General features: G+C 49.8%; 1 protein-coding gene across 1 annotated transcript in view; it reads right to left on the bottom strand.

Annotated features, from left to right (window-relative positions):
• KCNH1 (potassium voltage-gated channel subfamily H member 1) overlaps nt 1–10,593 on the bottom strand; it is a 142,464-nt gene extending 131,871 nt beyond the window's left edge. Inside the window, exon 1 of the mRNA XM_078864413.1 lies at nt 10,130–10,593. Within this exon, the coding sequence (XP_078720539.1) occupies nt 10,130–10,202 (73 nt within the window). The 5' untranslated portion in view covers nt 10,203–10,593. The remainder of the gene's footprint in view (nt 1–10,129) is intronic.
• Between the last annotated feature and the right edge of the window lie 10,841 nt (nt 10,594–21,434).

The following is a 21,434-nucleotide window of genomic DNA, read 5'->3' as shown; positions in this document are numbered from 1 at the left end:
TGTTCTGCACTATCGCAATTTTTTTGTAATCCGGGTCAGCTCTGCCCAACCGAGATAGGTTGAGTGTAAAGGCAGGCGCTGTGAGGTCTCACCACCAACCCCCCACTCCCAGTGCCGGATTATCCTAGCAGCACATGCAGCTACACGTGTAGATACACATGTAGCTGCACATGTAGATTATCCTAGCAGCACATGTAGCAACACATGTAGCTGCACATGTAGATTATCCTAGCAGCACATGTAGCTACACATGTAGCTGCACATGTAGATTATCCTAGCAGCACATGTAGCTACACATGTAGATACACATGTAGCTGCACATGTAGATTATCCTAGCAGCACATGTAGCTACACATGTAGCTGCACATGTAGATTATCCTAGCAGCACAAGTCGCTACACATGTAGCTACACATGTAGATTATCCTAGCAGCACAAGTCGCTACACATGTAGCTACACATGCAGATACACATGTAGCTGCACATGTAGATACAGGCCGCGCACTTTCTAGGGCCCCGCGCTAAATGCTTTCAAGCTATCAATTCCGGTTCGGTGATTCTGCACTTGCTCTATTACTATAGTACTATACTGCCTTCAACTTTTATGAACGGCTGGGTGTTTAAGGCTAGCGATTTGTCGTATTATCCGGCTATATGGAAAATGAAAAAATACAATTACTTTACTATGCAAATTAAACATTTATGTTTTAATATTTATGTTTTTAATTTAGGACCCCTTTATAACAACATGCTACAGGCCCCGCACTAGCTTCGTCCGGCACTGCCCACTCCCCGGAGTCGAGGAGTCATCCGGGTGAAGGGGAGAGTGTCGCGATTACATTAGAGCGGCCTCTAGCGGCTGCCGGGGCAGGTCACGCGAGTCAATTTGCAGACAACAACACGCGCTCTTCGACGTGCGTTGTGTATGGATCGTGGCATTCGGGATAGATCGTAATCCATGAATGACCGAGAACGATCGACGCAATTTTATGCAATCCTCTAACCAGGGCTTAATTTCAGCCGGGGCTGAGCTCAGAAAACAAAAAATCCCCCCACCCTCCCGTCCATTCCCCACCCTTCCCCACGCTGTCGATGTGGGGAGAGGGTGCGGGGAGGGTTGGCTCGTGGGTACGGGGGAGTTGAGGGGTGTCAGGAAATATTCCGTGAAAAATTAAGCCGTGCAACCCCCGTAATTAATAATTAGGGGCGCTACGCTTGACGCGTAATCATAATTGTGAGCCGCCGTCCCACGCCAAACAAGCGCGTGCTGATGGTGGCGAGACGGTGATGGTGGTGATATGGTGATGTGGTGAGATGGTGATGGTGGTGAGATGGTGATGTTGTGATGTGGTGAGATTGTGATGTGGTGAGATGGTGATGGTGGTGAGACGGTGATGGTGGTGAGATGGTGATGGTGGTGAGACGGTGATGGTGGTGAGATGGTGATGGTGGTGAGATGGTGATGGTGGTGAGATGGTGATGTGGTGAGATGGTGATGGTGGTGAGATGGTGATGTTGTGATGTGGTGAGATGGTGATGTGGTGAGATGGTGATGGTGGTGAGACGGTGATGGTGGTGAGATGGTGATGGTGGTGAGACGGTGATGGTGGTGAGATGGTGATGGTGGTGAGATGGTGATGGTGGTGAGACGGTGATGTGGTGATGGTGGTGAGACGGTGATGGTGGTGAGATGGTGATGGTGGTGAGATGGTGATGGTGGTGAGATGGTGATGGTGGTGAGATGGTGATGTGGTGATGGTGGTGAGACGGTGATGGTGGTGAGATGGTGATGGTGGTGAGATGGTGATGGTGGTGAGATGGTGATGGTGGTGAGATGGTGATGTGGTGATGGTGGTGAGACGGTGATGGTGGTGAGATGGTCATGGTGGTGAGATGGTGATGGTGGTGAGATGGTGATGGTGGTGAGATGGTGATGTGGTGATGGTGGTGAGACGGTGATGGTGGTGAGATGGTGATGGTGGTGAGATGGTGATGGTGGTGAGATGGTGATGGTGGTGAGATGGTGATGTGGTGATGGTGGTGAGACGGTGATGGTGGTGAGATGGTGATGGTGGTGAGATGGTGATGGTGGTGAGATGGTGATGGTAGTGAGACGGTGATGTTGTGATGGTGGTGAGACGGTGATGGTGGTGAGATGGTGATGGTGGTGAGATGGTGATGGTGGTTAGATGGTGATGTTGTGATGTGGTGAGATGGTGATGGTGGTGAGATGGTGATGTGGTGAGATGGTGATGGTGGTGAGACGGTGATGGTGGTGAGATGGTGATGGTGGTGAGACGGTGATGTGGTGATAGTGGTGATATGGTGATGGTGGTGAGATGGTGATGGTGGTGAGATGGTGATGGTGGTGAGACGGTGATGGTGGTGAGATTGTGATGGTGGTGAGATGGTGATGGTGGTGAGATGGTGATGGTGGTGAGACGGTGATGGTGGTGAGATGGTGATGTGGTGATTGTGGTGAGATGGTGTTGGTGGTGAGATGGTGATGTGGTGAGATGGTGATGGTGGTGAGATGGTGAGGGTGGTGAGATGGTGGCATGGAGAGATGGTGGTGTGGTGAGCTGGTGATGGTGGTGAGATGGTGATGGTGGTGAGATGGTGATGGTGGTGAGATGGTGATGGTGGACTAAATGGTGGGCTGGTGGTAACCGTCAGCGAGGGAGGGTGGAAACGGAGAGAGGGTTGCCTTCCTGTATCCTCAATCTTTCTTAATTCCAATCCAACTTTAAATCACAAGAAGGGAGAGAGGGAAAGACGGCGCAGCAGAAATAATAATAATAATAAAACCACCACCCCATCTCCGTGATCGATACTTATTTATCGGAGCTGTAGTCGCGAGCGATGGGATCTCTAACACGCGCCAAGCCGCGCGTGGCCTCTCAACAGATGAATGGTCATTAGCGCCGTGCCGTGCGGGTGAGGTGGGGGGGGGCTTTTTCCCAGTTTCCTTGCCCCCCCCCCCCCGAACGCCCCCATCTCTTCGTGTACGTTGCAACACGCCAACAATGCCGGGTGCGTGTGCCCACAGCGGGCGAGCGAGTCGAGCAGGACACGTGGGCCACTGCGGTAAAGTCTTCCCGCATCCGGCTGGGGGGGGGGGGGTCGGGGGGCCTCTCACTCGGGTGCCCAACCGGGACCCGAGTGAGAGGTCAAGCGGTCTTCGTGCCGCGTCCTCGCACCGTCCGTCACGGTCAGGTCGTCTTGGAGACAGCGCTGTGATTATTCACCAAAAACCACGGCCACCACCACTATCACTACCACCACAACCACCGCCGCCACCACCACTATCACTACCACGACCACCACGACCACCGCCACTACCACGACCACCACCGCCACTACCACTATCACTACCACCACCACCACCGCCGCCACTACCACTATCACTACCACGACCACCACGACCACCGCCACTACCACGACCACCACCGCCACTACCACTATCACTACCACCACCACCACCGCCACCACCAACACCGCCACTACCACTATCACTACCACGACCGCCACCACCACTATCACTACCACCACCACCACCACCACTATCACTACCACCACCACCACCGCCGCCACTACCACTATCACTACCACGACCGCCACTACCACTATCACTACCACCACCGCCACCACCACTATCACTACCACCACCGCCACCACCACTATCACTACCACCACTGCCACCCGCTTGCGAGTCGATGCGACGCTGCGGGGAGTGTCGCGCTTCTAACAGCGGCGTCTCGTGGCTGCCGGGGAGCGGGTTAAGGCGAACCCTTTGCAGGCGACGCACTTAAGATTCATAATAAAAGGTTGTTGGGGTTAGATCGCGTCAGTATAAATGCGTCGTAAACCCTCCACCACCCGACACAGTCAATTAGTAAGGGATTTGTCACGTAAACAAAACGCGCCAATTAGTTTACTACTCCAGCCCACCGGTGTGCTGGAGAGTAAATCCACAACATTTACGATTTTGCCAGAATATTCTGACAAATCACCCGATGATGCTGGATGTAATTACCAGCGAAACGTCGTACTACTCAAATTGTAAATGTTGTGGATTTACTCTCCAACACGCCGGTGAGCTGAAGTAGTCACTAATTGGCGCGTTGTGTTCACGTGACAAACCTTACTGGCTGTGTCGGGTCGTGTAGGTTTACGACACAACATTTATACTCACACTATCTCACCCAAAACCCTTTATTACGACTAATATTGGACGCGACAGCCCCGCTCCGTGTTAAACTGACGCACTAACAGACGAACATTGATTCGGACGCACGATTTGTGGACTTGAAGTTCAGATCTTCAGCCGTGATTACATCGATGCAGGATACCTGACCGTCATGGGCAGAAGGAATGATGATGATGGGGATGGTGGCCGATGGAGAATCGTGAAGCAACAATAGTGACAGGTTTTTACCCTTTCAACTGGTACAAAAAACTGACACCTTTATAAAAGGCATCATGTTTGCAATAACCACAACACAAGCAGTCAAAATGCAAATAAAAAGAAAACAACTCTGATAATGATAATGATATGCACTGTCCTTGAAGTCGATTGGTCCACACCCGAGACAGCTTTTCTTAGAGCCTAGTCTCCATTGGTGTTGGACCAGATGACGCCAAAAAGGAGATGTCTCATAAAGCAACAATAGGTTGTATTACAATTTTGTCGAATAACAGCGGGCACACTCGAACTGTCTCCGACGGCTCTGCCGACGGGCCTCGGAAGGGCGAAAGGGGCGCAGTGTTGTGCGCGATTGAACGACCACCGCGGGAGATGATGAGATTTGCGTTTTTCGCCACGAGTGATACGTTGCTCACGTGAGTCCGGAAGGCCGATGGCTCGATGACTCTGAAGCTATAGCCCACCTTGAAATGGAGATACGGTTCGGACGGTGATTGATTCAGCGTGACGAACAAGTGTGCGGCATGTCACGCATACGTACACGCACGAGCGAGATAATTGCCGGTCACGACTAACATCAGTGGCCGGGTCATTATCTGAAGCGGACCCTTGGCACCACCCCCACCGCCCCCCCCCTTCGCCCACCCGCACTGATCAGCGGTGGTGAAGTATGGCCAGGCAACACCCCGTCGACCGACACGGCAACGGGAGGCCTTCATCCAGCAGCGGATTGACATAAGTTAAAGCGGGGCACAAAGAAAAAGTGGGATCTTGTGCGTTGACACAATCATCGTCGTCATCGTCACTAGAAGGGATGATGGTCGATAAAGGAGACTGGTAATGGAATGGCAGACAAAAGAAGGAGGGAACGTGCCCGAGGGACGACATGGATTGGATGGAAATAACTTGGAGAGATGCCTTCATCTAGCAGTGGACAGACCTGGCTGCTGCTGCTGCTGGTGATGATGATGATGATGTACACACGCAAGACTCAAGACTTTTTCTTTTCTCCTCTGCCTTTGGCTGTCTCTCTTTGAAGTGTTTTTTTTCCTCGCACGTGAGAATAAAATCGCGTCTCTTCTCTGCCCGGTGGCATCTAAAAAAAAACATCCATCATATATCCCATAAAATATAGATATACAATCTTTGTCTCTGGGTCCCATTGAAGAGCACGTGCCACCCCTTCGTATACGTCGTATTAAGATACGTACACAATTAAAGGCTTAATGAAGACAATCGTAGGGTAACGGCATCTCTAGTACAAACATACAATGTTTCAGCTTTTCAATGTAAAGCTTTCGTGACTGCAGGGATTCATCTTCTTGGTTCTTTCGGTAAAGTCACGTAGAATGGAAATAATAAAATAATAATAAAACATAATAAAATAATTCTCACGACGTTTCGGCCACAACGCAAGCAGCCGTCCTCAGGTGAAGATGAAGAACAGGTCTGTCGGGGAGACAGAGTCCATTCGTCGTGAGAATTATTTTATTACGTTTTATTTTTACTATTTTATTATTTCAATTCTACGTGACTTTACCGAAAGAACCAAGAAAATGTTTCAGCTATTAAGCCTGGGACAGTGACGGTCATGTAACGCAGCGCTGTGGAGGCGAGGGTCGGTGGATCACCGCCGCACAAATGTTCTGCAACTGCTGTCCCGTGAGCCGTCGAGGAGGTTGCCGTACAGTGGCTCGCCACGAGAAGGCAGTACAGCAAGTATGGACTAATCGCCGTCTGTTCCCATCTGTACGGCGGGGATCGAGAGCGCACGTGGGGTTTTCTCCGGGCGCTCCGATTTCCTCCCACGTGGATAATAAAAAAACACACGCGACTCGTCATTAATTAGCCGCAAACTTCTTAATATAAAAACCCCAATGTTGCAGCAGCAGCAGCATGACCCTCGTGAACAAAAGAAATAGGCCTCCGATTTAGTGCGGCTCTCCTGGATAAATAATTAAACGTTTCATTATTTACAAAAAATGTGTGTTCTTAAAATAGATTCGGTCAAACGTATCAACAACACAAAGCACCTCTTGAACATTTGTCCCGAGACTAAACGATGTTTTGCTTGCGCGGGTAATTAAAGGGCATCGCTGTTACTGTGCGTGAATCATTGCGGCGATGTGTTTGGTTTCGGAAGTATGGGCCTTTGAGTTGTTATATTTTGACAACCGAAAACGTAACGAATGTTTGCGCTATTCCAACGTTATAAATAAAAAACCCATTACAAGTGGTGGATTAATAACTAATTGAAGAGATTAGTTTAATTAACGGGTTATGAATATGCCCCATTGTTTATCACCTTCATTAACGAACATAATCCAGTGTTTTTTTTAAATCAAACACCGTAAATTGACAATGTTTATTCCTGCTTGTGTCTTGGTGATGCGTGGTGATTGTGGGGGGGCGGGCTGAATTGTAGTGCTTAACGCGCCGCGTTCTGAACCCGGCGACCCGAGTTTGATTTACGGCTCAACATCAACACCAGTAGCGATTATATAATTATCGAAACCAGTCGCAGGCCTCCTCTAGGTCAACTCAGCCTCAAACGAGTACTGTGCCTGGTGTAAAGCATCGCCCACTTGGGAGACAAAGGCGGCCGGGTGTGGTGCTGGCCACCCAATCCCCTCGACCTTCATAGGAGCTACTCGCTAGCAGCGCTTTCCCCCATCGGTTTGTGAAGGCTACACGAGCGTGCCGGATTATCGTAGTAGCTAAAGTCGCTACACATGTAGTAGCTACGGGCTTGGCACGTTCAAGGGCCCCGCGCTAAATGCTTTCAAGCTATCAATTCCGATTCAGTGATTCGACACTTGCTCTATTACTATAGCACTATACCGCCTTCAACTTTAATGAACGACTGGGTGTTTAAGGTCAGAGATTTGTCGTTTTATCTGGCTGTATAGCAAATGAAAAAATACAATTACTTTACTTCGCAAGTAAAAAAAAAAATGTCTTTTAATATTTGTGTTATTTTTTCAATTTAGGGCCCCTTTATAACACATTCTAAAGGCCCCACACTAGCTTAATCCGGCACTGGGGGTTGGGGGGATTGGTTGGTTGGTTGGCAGCGAAGGGGGGGCAGGGGGGTTCTGTGTCCTCGCTGTATGATTGCCGCCAGGACCCCAACGCGCTCCCCGAGAGAAACACGCTCGCAGGGCCGCCCCGGAGGTGTGCGTGTGGTTCAAGAATCATTCTTCGGAACTGACCCCCCCGGCGGCCACGGATATAGTTACACCGATGTGGCGTTGTTAAAAGACCAAATGCAACGACTACCCAACCGAAACTAATGGTAGTTCATCGAGAGTATCCTTATTAATTTTGCAATGACAGATATTGTTTGCGTGTTGTTGCAATCTTCTCGACCGCGCCTACTGGACATCTGTGAAAAAATAGCTTTGTAGCTCATCGGATTTCTCCAGAATCAATAAAGATTCCGAATCTAAACATGACGTGTTGTAGAAAAAAACAACAACAACAACAACAAATCGTGGATTTGTGTCGTCGTCAAAAGTAGGCGATTCAACAATGCGCGGCCTCTCTGTCAATCCCACAAGCCCTGTCGACCATACTTCCCCACGCTGGTCACTGCGGGTTGGTGAAGGGTGGTGGTGGTGGTGGTGGTGATGGGGGAGGGGGGCTGGATGAGCGCGGAGTCCAATATCATACTGGACAACCGTGAACAAAGAGCTTCATAGCTCATCGGCTTCATCGAGCCTAGATCAAGATTCTTCTCATTCTGCTTCGGGTAACATTCGCCACTGATGTCAGCCGTGGCCGGTAATCGAAAGATCGTCGGGTTGGCCGCGTCCGTAGCGCAGCGCGCTAACCACTGTGCCACCGCTCCACGCCTTGTGCTCACCGCAGCTTTCCGAATGCCACCATCGCATCCGTGTGTGTGTGAGTGAGCGTGTGTGTGCGAGTGTGTGTGAGTGTGTGTGTGAGTGTGTGTGTGAGCGTGTGTGTGAGTGTGTGTGTGAGTGTGTGTGAGCGTGTGTGTGAGTGTGTGTGTGAGCGTGTGTGTGTGTGAGCGTGTGTGTGGGAGCGTGTGTGTGTGAGTGTGTGTGAGCGTGTGTGTGTGAGTGTGTGAGCGCGTGTGTGAGCGTGTGTGTGTGAGTGTGTGAGCGTGTGTGTGTGAGTGTGTGAGCGTGTGTGTGTGTTTGAGCGTGTGTGTGTGAGTGTGTGTGTGCGAGTGTGTGTGTGCGAGTGTGAGTGTGTGAGTGTGTGAGCGTGTGTGTGTTAGTGTGTGAGTATGTGTGAGTGTGTGTGTGAGTGTGTGTGTGTGAGTGTGTGTGTGAGTGTGTGTGTGAGTGTGTGTGTGCGTGTGTGTGTCTGAGTGTGTGTGTGTGAGTGTGTGTGAGTGTGTGAGTGAGTGTGTGAGTGTGTGTGTGAGTGTGTGAGTGTGTGTGTGTCTGAGTGTGTGTGTGTGAGTGTGTGAGTGTGTGTGAGTGTGTGAGTGAGTGTGTGTGTGAGTGTGTGAGTGAGTGTGTGAGTGTGTGTGTGAGTGTGTGTGTGTGAGTGTGTGTGTGAGTGTGTGTGTGCGTGTGTGTGTCTGAGTGTGTGTGTGTGAGTGTGTGTGAGTGTGTGAGTGAGTGTGTGAGTGTGTGTGTGTGTGCGTGAGTGTGTGAGTGTGTGTGTGAGTGTGTGTGTGAGTGTGTGTGTGCGTGTGTGAGTGTGTGTGTGAGTGAGTGTGTGAGTGTGTGTGTGAGTGTGTGTGTGTGAGTGTGTGTGTGAGTGTGTGTGTGAGTGTGTGTGTGCGTGTGTGTGTCTGAGTGTGTGAGTGTGTGTGAGTGTGTGAGTGAGTGTGTGAGTGTGTGTGTGTGAGTGTGTGTGTGAGTGTGTGTGTGAGTGTGTGAGTGTGTGTGTGAGTGTGAGCGTGTTCGATTGTTGCCTGGGTCACTTGTTTGATCAGACGAGCAGCGCGCGCGTCAAGTTTCCCTTACGCGTAAAAAACAACAACAACAACGACTCGGTAGCAGCGATTACTTATTCAATTAAAACACCCACCAACAACAAAAACAACAACAGTCGGCATTCGCCACGTGTAGGTGACGTCACCGCTCGTGCCAGGCTAGGTGCACCTCGACGCCACGTGAAGTGTGAAAGACTCGCTGGCAGGAATGGAGGACATCGCGCAACCAAGAACCTCCGTTTGTCACGGGTTGACCGACTGAGATGCCTGACAAAGATTAACCACCTGTGCTGCCCACTGTGGCAATTATTAAAAAAAAACACCCACGGAGAAGAGAGCCAAGATAACGCGAGACAAGAGTTTGACGTGCTCTGTTAAATGCAAACCAAGAAGGGTCATTGCCCCGAAACGTCGCCTATTTGCCGTTTAGCCAGTGTATCGAGTCTTTTTTTTTCAGGGTTAAGAGCGTGACGACCGATAGGCAGAAGCTAACAGCAGCCGCACATGCCAAGACAAAGACAAAGATCCACCCCAAAGCCTTTCACAGTGCGTGTGTGTCTGTACATATGTTGAACTTCTTTCGCAACGTACGTAGCCAACCGTGCTAATTGGAGGCTTTCGAGAGGGCACAAAGCGCTGTTTAAAAGCCCGTTAGCGAGCAGCTACAAAAGCATGCAGGAACAACACACGGCTGCCACGAACGACCCTAACTGAGCCGAGAGAAAGAGAAAGAAAGAGAGAAAGAGATGGAAAAAAAAGAACCCAAACCAACGTCAACGGAACGTCTCACCGGCCGAGCGACGGACTATGTTCTCCAGGAAAGTGTTTTGAGGCGCCACCAGTCCTTTGCGGCCCCCTGGCATTCTGCGACGGTGTCAGCCGCTGGGCACGCGCTTGCACGACCGTGTGGGTCGTCACATTGACGCGGCGTAGTGCAGACTGCCGCAACGCCGCCACCGCCAGCGCTGCTGATGATGATGCCCCCACCGCCGCCGCCGCTACCGCCGCTGCTGCTGCTGCTGATACTGATGCTGATCCCACTGCTGCTGCTGCTGTTGTTGTTGTTGCGAATGCCGATGGAAGCGCAGACGGAGAGGAGGCCCAGCGAGTGTCTCCTCATCCTCACAGTGGCGGAATCCCGACTGGAAGGGGGGACACGGAGCCGAAGTGGCGGGGTGGTGCTGGTTGGTGATGGTGCTGGGAGGTTGCGGGGGAGGGGGGCTGGGTGGAGGGAGGAGGAGGAGGTTGCTCTCTGCGTTGGTGAGAGCGGTGGGGAGAGAGGTGGAGGAGACGGGGGTGGCGGGCGGGCGGGCGCGGGGTCGCGAGTCTATGTCAGAAGGCGTGCGCGCTGGGGAGGAGGGCTCGATGCGATTGCGTTCAAGGTGGCAGCGTCTCGATGCGATCTCAAAGATTCCGCCACCACCACCACCCACCACCCACCCACAAGGATGCAAAGCAGGAGGAGCGAGCCGCGTGTGTCGCGCGGGCGGGCGGGAGGGGAATCTCAAACTCGCTGGCGCGCACGGACGCAAAGAGTCACTCGCTGCGCGCACTGCGCTGAATGCACGAGCGGCGTGGGCAGCGCAGTGGCAGATTGCGCCTCTCGAGCCTCTCAATAAATGAGTCTTTAGCACGAGTACTCCCCCCCCTTCCCCCACCACCACCACTACCACCGCGAGGATGCCGCTCAAGATGTTTGGCCGAATGCATTGTTATTTTGTTGTTGTTGTTGTTGTGGTGGTGTTCTTTGAAAGAGGCGTAATGAACGACGAAAAGCTGCTTCGCGAATGGATGGATGAAGGGCTACGTGCTTTAAATGCTTTTGATATGACAAAGAAAATAATGATGCGCACGGATAGGGCGATAAGCAACTGGCTGTACTCTCTTCTAACAGGCGACCTCGCAGTTGCGAAGGTGTGTGTCGCTCACGAGCCTCCAGCTTGTTGGTTAATACCAGATGTGTAGCGATGAATCGATTAATAGCATCACGTCATTAAGGTGCAATGTACACGCACGCATGGATAAGAGTCGCTTCGTGTAAGTTAGATGCAAACGGTACGCGATTACAAGTGCTGGTACTGCCGCCTCTCCAAAGACGTCTGGCCAACGCAGAAGATTAGGCCACAATATTATCTGGATGAGCACCTCTTAGAGGTTCCCTCTAGAGGGGGATTTGGGGGTCCTTCCACCAGCAGAGGCCTGAGCAAGAAATTCCAGGGCCGCGCCTTTATTCCTTCACATGAAATCGATAGCTATATGCCGATATCATCATTGATAGACTAATGAAGCGTGCAAAACTGAAAACACTACTGATACCGAACAAACGAGAAACAATAGGAAGGAAAACTTGATACGATAATTGTAAATATTAGATCATCAAATCGAGTCGCGACAAATAATTGAATAATCGGCGAGTGATAATGATAGCACCCACAGTTCCCACAAGCGCGCTACATTCCAGGATGATTTATCGCCCAATGATGATGATGGTCATTTCAGACGGTCCTGAATCACAGCTGAGTGTCAGCCAAGGAATGGAACGCGCCTCAAAGCGCGCGTCCACGGAGGAGATGGAACGACGATGAGTTCGGCGGCTCGTGTGTGTACGGGTGCGAGGTGGAATTACGACATCTCCGGATCGTGGGAGATGACGACGGAGGCGGCTCGGGGAGGCTTTCATCCAGCAGTGGATTGGCCATGGCTGGTGATGGTGAAGTATGCGCAAATGGAATACAGTAAACTGCCATGTGTTTGTCAGGAGTGTGTGTGTGTGTTTTGTTATCGTGAGGTTTCGCTGAGCAGAATAATGTACCATCACAGAGAACATCCCGGCAGCTCGACTCATCATTGTAAATTGGTCCATTAGTATATTGGAAAACATACACGTGCAAAGATTTATGCCGCTAGTTGTAAAGCTTTTATAGATGTACAGTCTATGAGAATAGGAGAGTGAGAGAGAGAGAGAAACAGTCGGTGTGTGCGCGTGCCCTTGTTTTGCTCGCTCAGGGGTAAGGGGGTCGTTGAGAGTTCCAGAAGAATGTAGAGGCATTCGTTACTCGAGATGGTCACGTGAGTGGTCATCTAAACAAGTGGTCACTATCATCATCATCATCATCAGCCACGATCCATCAATCCACTGCTGGATGAAAGCCGCCGGTATCACTCACGATCCTGCGATGCAATAAATCCACCCGGCACACGAGGTGATTCCAATGTTCCATCTCCCCGGTGTACGGCGCAAGTGAGTGGTCATCTTGTCAGTGAACAAACACGTTCGCCTTCTCTTTACGTTCTCGGCTATGTTGAGCGCATGAACGAGCAGTGGCGCAGTGGTGAGCTTGCATTGCGTCACGAACACGGCCTATTTGGGATGTATTTTCAGCTACGGCGAACATCAATGTCAAATGATATCCCAACTGGTCCTGCACCAATCATCTACATCGCCGTGGTCGCGCGGATCGAATCCCCTGATCGTGGGTTCGATCCCGACCCCGGCGCTTGTAAATTTGGAGTTTTTGGTGTCTCTTTCCCCGTGGTCGCGTGGATTTTTCTCCGGGTCCTCCGGGTTTCGCCCTTCCAACATTTTAGAATCAACGTCGCGCGATTAGAGTGTTTGGCTGGCTATAAAATGTCCCAATATGATACGTCACTTCCATTCAGCTATCATTTGTGATGGCCCTCTCGCTCTCACCCCTCTCCCTCTGGAAGTGAGTGAAGAACGCTGGTGTAGAGGATCAGGCGCAGCCCCTGCAATTGCACGCTGTCGCCACTGCTGGCGGATGAGCTATCCTCTTCCACCGTGGAGGGTCGCTCACGCGGCCCACTCGACTTCGCCCCGTGTGGGCCCCTCTCCGTTCCACAGGGAGCTCGAGAAGGAGGCCTTCTACCGTACGCGATACGTGAACTGCTCTTCCACGCTGGCGGCTTCGTAAGCAGTGGGAAGTTGACCCCGCCGCGTGTTTACTCTGCTGGCCGGGTGGAATATCGAGGCTGTGTTGGTAGAGCAGCCAAACCGGCGACCTCTGGATTGCAAGTCACCCCGCGGGGTTGCTGAACCATCACAGCCACCGTGGCAGCAACCAACAAACATACGTGACCCACTGAAGAGAGAACAAACAACAAAACCAACAACAACAACAACAGAACAGACTGCAATAATTTTAATTGATCCAGAGAGTTATGGAAGTGCACTCCATTGACCCACATCGACGGTGCCGCGTGTGTAAACGACACGAGGCATTCGGAATGTCGCGATAAGCAGAGACTCCCCCCCCCGCCGCCCTCCGCATATCCGTGGCGTAGTTTAGATCTGTCTGCGTGACTCTCTACGTTCTAAGTTATGATGGGAGCAGCGATCAATGTGCGATGCATGCTTGCCGCGCTGTGCGCACGCCACTGCTAAGATGCGCGCACCTCCCGATCAGCACGGTTGGCTACGTACGGTGCGAAAGAAGTGCAACATGCATACGTAGCGTCACCGGTATCTGTGTGTGTGTGTGTGTGTCTGTTGTGTACCGTGTGTGTGTGTGTGTTGCTGCCTTGGGCCTGCCTCTCTGCGTCTCTCCACGTGTGTGTGCGTTAACCTGTGTCTAATTCCGTGTGCCTGTGTCTGCCTCTCTGTGTCTCTTGCATACGCGTGTACGTGATACACGGTGCCTCTGTATGCGTGCGCCTGACTAAATCGGCGTGTCTAGGTGTCTGTTTCTATATATCCGCGTCTAACTGTGCCTCTCTCTCTCCGTGTCGCTATGCGTCTGTGACTCTGTGCTTCTGTTTGTCTCTCCGTGTCACTCGCCATAATTCTTTCAGATGACCGCCTTTCTCCGTGCATCCATCACTCTCAGTATCTGTCACAGATTCCGTCTTCTGCTGTCTGTTCAGGGCCGCACTTGCGCATTGGAAGGGCTCAAAATTCTACGGGGCTACAACTCCACAAGCGGCTGGAGACACGGCTTGTACCGGCGCGTAATGCTGCCTTGTTTTAAATCGTCACCCTCTTATGTCTTTGAAGCGTGGGATTCATCCCCAGGGACTGTAACAACAACAACAACAAAACCACCAGTAACAATAACAATAAACACACCGCGCCTAATGTACGAGCTCTCACAATTATCCTCGCTGTTTGGAGGGAACGGGATGGGGTGTTAGGGTTATAGGCTGGGCCGTCCCGAGAACAATGGCGAATCGGGACGAACGCCCCGGGCCCCGCGCTTTGGGGAACCCCGCGTTTCGACGTCACGGTCTGAGATGTAAAACCTCCGGTTTAGTTTGTCGTGTTCGGCGGTGAGCACGCGAGACGCACCCTGGCTGTGTGTGTGGAGCTGGTGATGTTGATCATAGTGGTGGTGATAGTGGAGGTGGCGGTGGCGATGGTGATAATGGCTTTGACGATATGTTAACCTCCTCTCCTGGTATGCATGAGGTCGTGGGCTCGATCTCGACCCCGGACACCTGTATATTTGGAGTTTGCGCGTCTCTCTCCCCGTGGATTCTTCTCCGGGTCCTCCGGGTTTTCCCTCCACATTTAGAAACAAGCGTTAATAGTATTTGGCTGCTGCAAATGTGCACGTGTTATTAATCCACTTCGTTGAGCTAATATTCATGGCTAGGTCGCTTGTGCAAGAAAGCTACATAGCTCAGTGGGCCCTACCTGGTAAAATGCAAAATAAGTTTTCTAGGTTTTTTTTGTCATGTTACGCCACCAAATAAAAATACATTGACTAGGGCGGTTGGGATTTAGACTGAATATCTAAACAATTATAGATAAGGGAAGATGTCACAAAGAGAGATGCTTTCTCCATCCGTAGTAATTTTATCTCCGGACACGATTCGCTGTTGAAACGTACGGAGGATGGAATTACCTCGGTTAGAAGAAGGAGCATCTTCTTGCTGACGTCTCTCCTTATCTATAATTGTGTATATCTTAAGCCACTGAGGTTAAACACGCGAGTTGCCTCGACTGACGTTGCTTGCAATCACCGCTTCACGGCGTGTTAACAATTCGAAGTGGGAGAAGTAAACTGCACGTACACGATCAACACCAGTTTTTTGTCATCAAGGTTTGCATAGCAATAGACGTTTATGACCATTAACAGATTCCAAAGACCGGATCTTTGAGTAAGTGCTTTTTTACGTGACATTTTTAAAGAAACGAGATGGTTAAAACTGATTTTTTTTTTAAACCTTACCATAATTTATACAGCTCGGAAAGAGGATCATCGTCTATGCGACCTTTGTATATTGTCCTAATAAATATATTCATGCCGCAAGTGAAAAATTTCAACGTAGAAATAAGTTACACGTGACCGACTCGAGTCAATTACAGTTCATAATCAGGACGCTGCTGTATAAACAAGTAAAGAATGTCACAATACCACCAACCTTCACTGAACAGCAGGGTGAAGTATGGTCAAACATTTTATTTTATTTTATACCTACGTGACTTTACCGAAAGAACCAAAGAGTATGGTCAAACACCCCGGTGAGTGACAGATCCGAGAGGGTTTCACTCAGCAGTGAATTTACAACACACTAGATTTTACAATATGCCCAGTAGAGATATCAAAAAAACAGATTCAATTCGGGAACGTTTTGTGTTTGAGCACTGCTGTGACATCATCCCTCGCTACAGTTGAGAAGTTGCATTACTCAGAGGAGACTGACACCAGCATTCAATCCACGACTTCTCAGAGGTGCCACGCCTGTGTTTTGTCGTTGTCTGTACCTTTCTACTGTTCGTGTTGTATCTGTGTGTGTGTGTGTGCGGTTTCCTTTATTGTATCTATCTACGCTGTGTTTAGCTACACATCTGCTGTTGCCGCTACTGCTCTTTTAACTTGCAGCCCCAGCAGCTGTTGATTTGTTGGTATAACTTACCGCGTATTCGCTCTCGCTGCTTTCATTCATTGGCTTCACTCTTGCGGCATCTGTTGCCCGCCAGTGGCTGCCTCCCATTGTTGTTTAAGGCTACTGCAGCTGTTGTAACGGAGGTTGCTTTCTCTCTCTCTCTCTCATTAGTATCGATGAATATTTCATGTTTCATATTTCAGTCGAGACAAAGACGCTACCGACGATTGTCGCGTGGTGCGGAAAGATAAGATCACTTCCCGAGGTCTCTATTGTCCTCTGTGCTCCGCCGATATTGGCTCGTCGTTAAATATTAATTGTTTCATTTATCATGTCTTAATAATAGGAATAATTGTAAAGCCCTCTGTCAATCCTTCCCTGATTGGAGGCGTCCGCGTGCTGTATCGGTCATGGAAGTATTTGAAGCATACTTCACACAGTGCTCGTCAGAGTTACGGAGACACATCTTAATTAAAAGCATCGTCGCTATTCCACATACGCAGGGAGCCCTATTCACAAATATATTTTTTTAAGCATTGTGGCCTATCGAAGTGGAGACTGATTCGAAATTTGGAACATCACTTTCCACCGGTGTTAACCGTGGCTTGGAATCGAACTCGGGTTCACCAGGATTGACATAACGAGGCTTAATCTTCTTGGTTTTTTCGGTGAAGTCACGTAGAATGGAAATAATAAAATAATAAAAATAAAACATAATCAAATAATTCTCACGACGTTTCGGCCACAATGCAAGCAGCCGTCTTCAGGTGACAGACCTGTTCTTCACCTGAGGACGGCTGCTTGCATTGTGGCCGAAACGTCGTGAGAATTATTTTATTATGTTTTATTTTTAGTATTATTTCCATTCTACGTGACTTTACCGAAATAACCAAGAAGATGAATCCCTGCAGTCACGAAAGCTTCAAATCGAAATATAACGGGGCTTGTCCACGGTGGATATTCAGGACTCACGGGCCCCGGTTGGGTTTATTGTGGCACGGCGGTGTAAGCTGAGAGCCACGCTAGCTCACGAACACCACTTCGTGGGTCCTTTGAGGAGCAATGTTTATGCCTCGAGGAAACCCAAGGAACCAAACGTTGATGTTGCAAGCGAGGCAGGAGAGAGAGCGAGAGAGGGAGAGCGAGAGAGGCCAAGTCACCGGAAAGAAGCTCTCAGCGCTCAAGGGCGGCCTCGAGGGGACGGCCGTGGCGAGGACGGCGAGGGACGTCGCAGAGTTTCACGGCGCGCGCACGTGGTCCCTGCGCACGTGCGCGCGTGTGTGTGTGTGGGTGCTTGCGTGGCTCTGGGAAATGACGACGCAGAGAGGTTCTTCGTCGAGTCGATCGCCCTCGCCTTCCTAAACGAAGGGAACAAAATGCATGGGTTCCCAGGGGTTTGAGTGGGGGAATGAATGTGTGTCGGTGGGTGTTGGTGGGATGGTCTGTGCGGAGCTGTGCGTGGTGGTGTAGCGGTTAACGCGCCGCGCTACGAACCCGGAGACTCGAGGTCGATTCCCGCTCACGGCCAAAACACCGGGGACGATTGTCTGAAGCTGTCCTGGGCCTACCCTACGTCGGCTCAGCCTCAAATGAGTACCTGGTGTAGTGTGTTAACATCGCCACTTGGGAGACAAAGGCGGTCGGGCGTGGTGTTGGCCACCCACCCCCTTGTGTGCTGTGCCGGCCTTCATAGGTGCTCACCAACAGCACTTGCCCCAACAGTCTGTTAAGCCTATTCGGCGAATCTTTGTATTTGTGTTTTCGCACAAACGTAGTATTCATTCTTATTTGTGTAGAGCATGAATGCACCACGTGAGTTTAATTCCTGGCCTTGGCTAACAGTGATATCTGAACTCATCGTACCCCCCCCCCCCCCGCCTTCACCATCCCGCACTGACCATCGTGGAGAAGTATGGTCAAACAAAACCAACACGTTCAGCGTTGAGAGGCCTTCATCCAGCAGTGGATTGACAAAGGGCTGTAAATATGTATGCTTGTAACAGGCCACAGTAGGCATAACGATGAATGTCCTAATCAATTAAAATAAAAAATGTTACATGCATTGAATCATTTGCACGTGATAATTGATTATTTTATATTCGTATACATTGTATGTAATTGGTTCACGTAGCCCCATGCAGCCGCTAGAGGCCGCTACATTTACCACAAAGTAAAACGAGATATCATTCTTCATTTGAATCCCAACCCTCACGGGGATGAATCATTAAAATCCGAATGCAGCGCTCCTATTGGTGAACTTCGACTTGGGATAATTACTTAAATATGTTGGTAAAACAAACGTAATAGGATGATTTGAAGCTTTCGTGACTGCAGGAATCCATACTCTTTGGTTCTTTAGGTAAAGTCACGTAGGTAGAAAAATAAAATGAAAAATAATATATCACGACGTTTCGATCGCAACACCAGCAGTCGTCCTCAGGCAAAACAAAATAATCAAGCAGAGGAACTGCTGAACCAGCAAGAGATATTATTTTTTATTTTATTTTCTACCTACGTGACTTTACCGAAAGAACCAAGTAGTATAAACGTAATACGAACAAAGAACGAGAGCCAGTTGAATATAACTTAGGTTGATTAATTATTCAGAACCATTCCTCAATCAACTGCTGGATGTAAGCACCTGCACGGTGTTTGGCGGTCTGGGTATTTTATTTTTTGTGTAACCATACTTCACCACGCTAGGTCGGTGTGAGTTGAAAGCCGCAGGTACCCAGGACCGGTTCAGACACCACTCGCCACTGATCGTAGCAGTGACACGGGGAATCTTTACTCTTTGGAAATCTTTACTCAGGTCGCCGCGTTCGTAGCATGCGTAACGTGCCAACTTCTCCACTATCACTCTCGCCAAGTTAGTGTAATTATGTTGCAATTAGAAATTTAGGTAGTGGTTTTTCCCTCCCCCCCCCAATGCATTTTAAAGTGCGGCGTATTTATCATGGGTCCCACAGGCAACTTGAAATGTGTTTTGTTGTGAGTCTTTAGAATAGTAAACCAGGCATAACAAAGGTTTATTATTTTTTCACATCAAAGCACCTGTGCTCATTTATCATGTGGCCAACAAGAAATGTAAGGTTGCTGATGTCATTGCCAGTTTTCAGCATTGGTTCTGAAGATGCGGCTCGGGTTTGTTGTTTAGTGTTTGATGCTTCCGGCAGATATTTCAAGATGTTGTATCGTGGTACGGGCATTCATCACGGGGTCAAAACAAATACTCTTCCTCTCTTGTGTTGTGGTTTGAGTGGGGTTTCTTTACACTTGGTTATCTTTACACTTGGTTATCTTTACACTTGGTTATCTTTACACTTGGTTATCTTTCATCGTGCGTTGTAGCTGTGGTGTTGCAGTGCAAGCGAAGCGGTTTCTAGATGGTCGGGATCTTCTTATTCTGCCTATGGCTGATGTTGATGTTGAGCAACAACGATAATTTTACATTGAAATAACCGGGTGATTATCGGCGAGTTCAGAAACAACAGTTTTGTTTAAACTGCAGGAGGAATCCGATGAGCTATGAAACTTCATGGGACCAGTAGGGGCGGATGGTCAGCAAGTCTATTCTATTTCATTTCGGATTTCACTTCGGATTTAAACAGCGCCCTTTCGAGGGCGCTTTAAGATGCAGTCCGGCGGCCTTCAGTGAGGAAGGTGATGGAATGGATGGAGGGGCAGGGGCGGGGAATGGATCTGAAGGTTGCTGGGGTAAGTGATACAGGAAGTCCGTGGTGAAGACGAAATGAGGTTGCCTTCGGCAATCCGTCGCAGTCGAGAATGATTGTCGCCCATCGACGCATTGTCCGCGTTGGGTCCCAAGCTGGCCGCGGCTCGAGCACGTGTTCCTTTGAGCGGAGCGGGTCGCTGCTACGCGGTGCGTAACGACCGTAGGGGGTCGGAGGGTGCCTTGTCCACCCAGCCCGCCTCCCCTCCCCCTCCCTCCGATATCCAAAGCTACGAGTTTGGGGGGCACCCCGTGACATCCACAATATGTTTTCAACAACAGTGTAAAAAAAATAATAAGACGCCGTCCATAAATGACGTCACGCGATTTTGGACAATTTTTTTACCCCCCCCCCCCCCCCATCGTCACACGGCGTCACAAAAAGTCAGACCCCCCCCCCCTCAAATATGACGTCACAAAGCTCCTTCCCCCCCCCCCCCCGAAACACATGCTTTAAATCGCTTTAAACTATTGTCATTGTAGTGCGTATTTAATGTGGCGCTGCACTCTGATGTTGTAGGAGAAAACATTTATTAAAAATTCTACTTAATTAAGTAGAACGTGGTGTCTATATTTATTTAATGTTGCGCATTTTGATGTGACGTGACATTTCTCAAACCCCCCCCCATCGTCACACATCGTCACAAATGTCTGACCCCCCCCCCCCAGGTGCGTGACGTCATTTATTGACGGCCCCTCATGCAATTATGCGATAAGGCAAAGAGGAGCCACGAGACATTTTTATAACAGCCTGGCCAATGCGGAAAATATGTACGTACCCAGCACACCACGTCCACCATACCTCACGCTACGCAGTGCCGAATTATCCTAGCGGCAAAAGTAGCTGCGTATGCTACGGGCCCCGCACTTTCAAGGGCCCCGCGCAAAATGCTTTCAAGCTATCAATTCCGGTTCAGTGATTCTGCACTTGCTCTATTACTGTAGTACTATACTGCCTTCAACTTTTATGAACGACTGGGTATTTAAGGTCGTATTATCTGGCTTATCGCAAATGAAAAAATACAATTACTTTACCATGCAAGTCAAAAATGTGTGTTTTATTATTATGTTTTATTTAGGGCCCCTTTATGCCATATGCTTAAGTCCCCCGCACTAGCTTAATCCGGCACTGACGCTACGGCTAAGGCTGCTACTAACCCACTCCGCAGTCGACCAGCGACGCGAAAAATATTCCGCGAGAAATGAAGCCCCGCTGGGACTGGGTTGAGATGGAAGGGGAGGGTGGGTGGTGGTGGAGGGGGGGACGACACAATGCTGCGCCACGCTTGGCGTGGGGATGTGTGGATTGCGTTCACGGGAAGGGGACCGACGCTGTCATGTGTTTTGATTTAGTGTGCTGATCTTAAAGGTGCATTGAAAAATGTTGACACTCCGACTGATGCTCCTGCTGTTGTGGAGTGACTCATCCAGCCAGCTAAGGCTGCAGAGTTTGGTAGTACATGTTGTTTACGTTGTTTATTGCGAAAATTCGGTCACAGTTCCTATGACCACTGTT

This window comes from Lampetra fluviatilis, chromosome 18 (genome assembly GCF_964198595.1).
Source record: "Lampetra fluviatilis chromosome 18, kcLamFluv1.1, whole genome shotgun sequence".
Classification (NCBI taxonomy): Eukaryota; Metazoa; Chordata; class Hyperoartia; order Petromyzontiformes; family Petromyzontidae; genus Lampetra; species Lampetra fluviatilis.
This window is presented reverse-complemented; position numbering and strand designations above follow the sequence as displayed.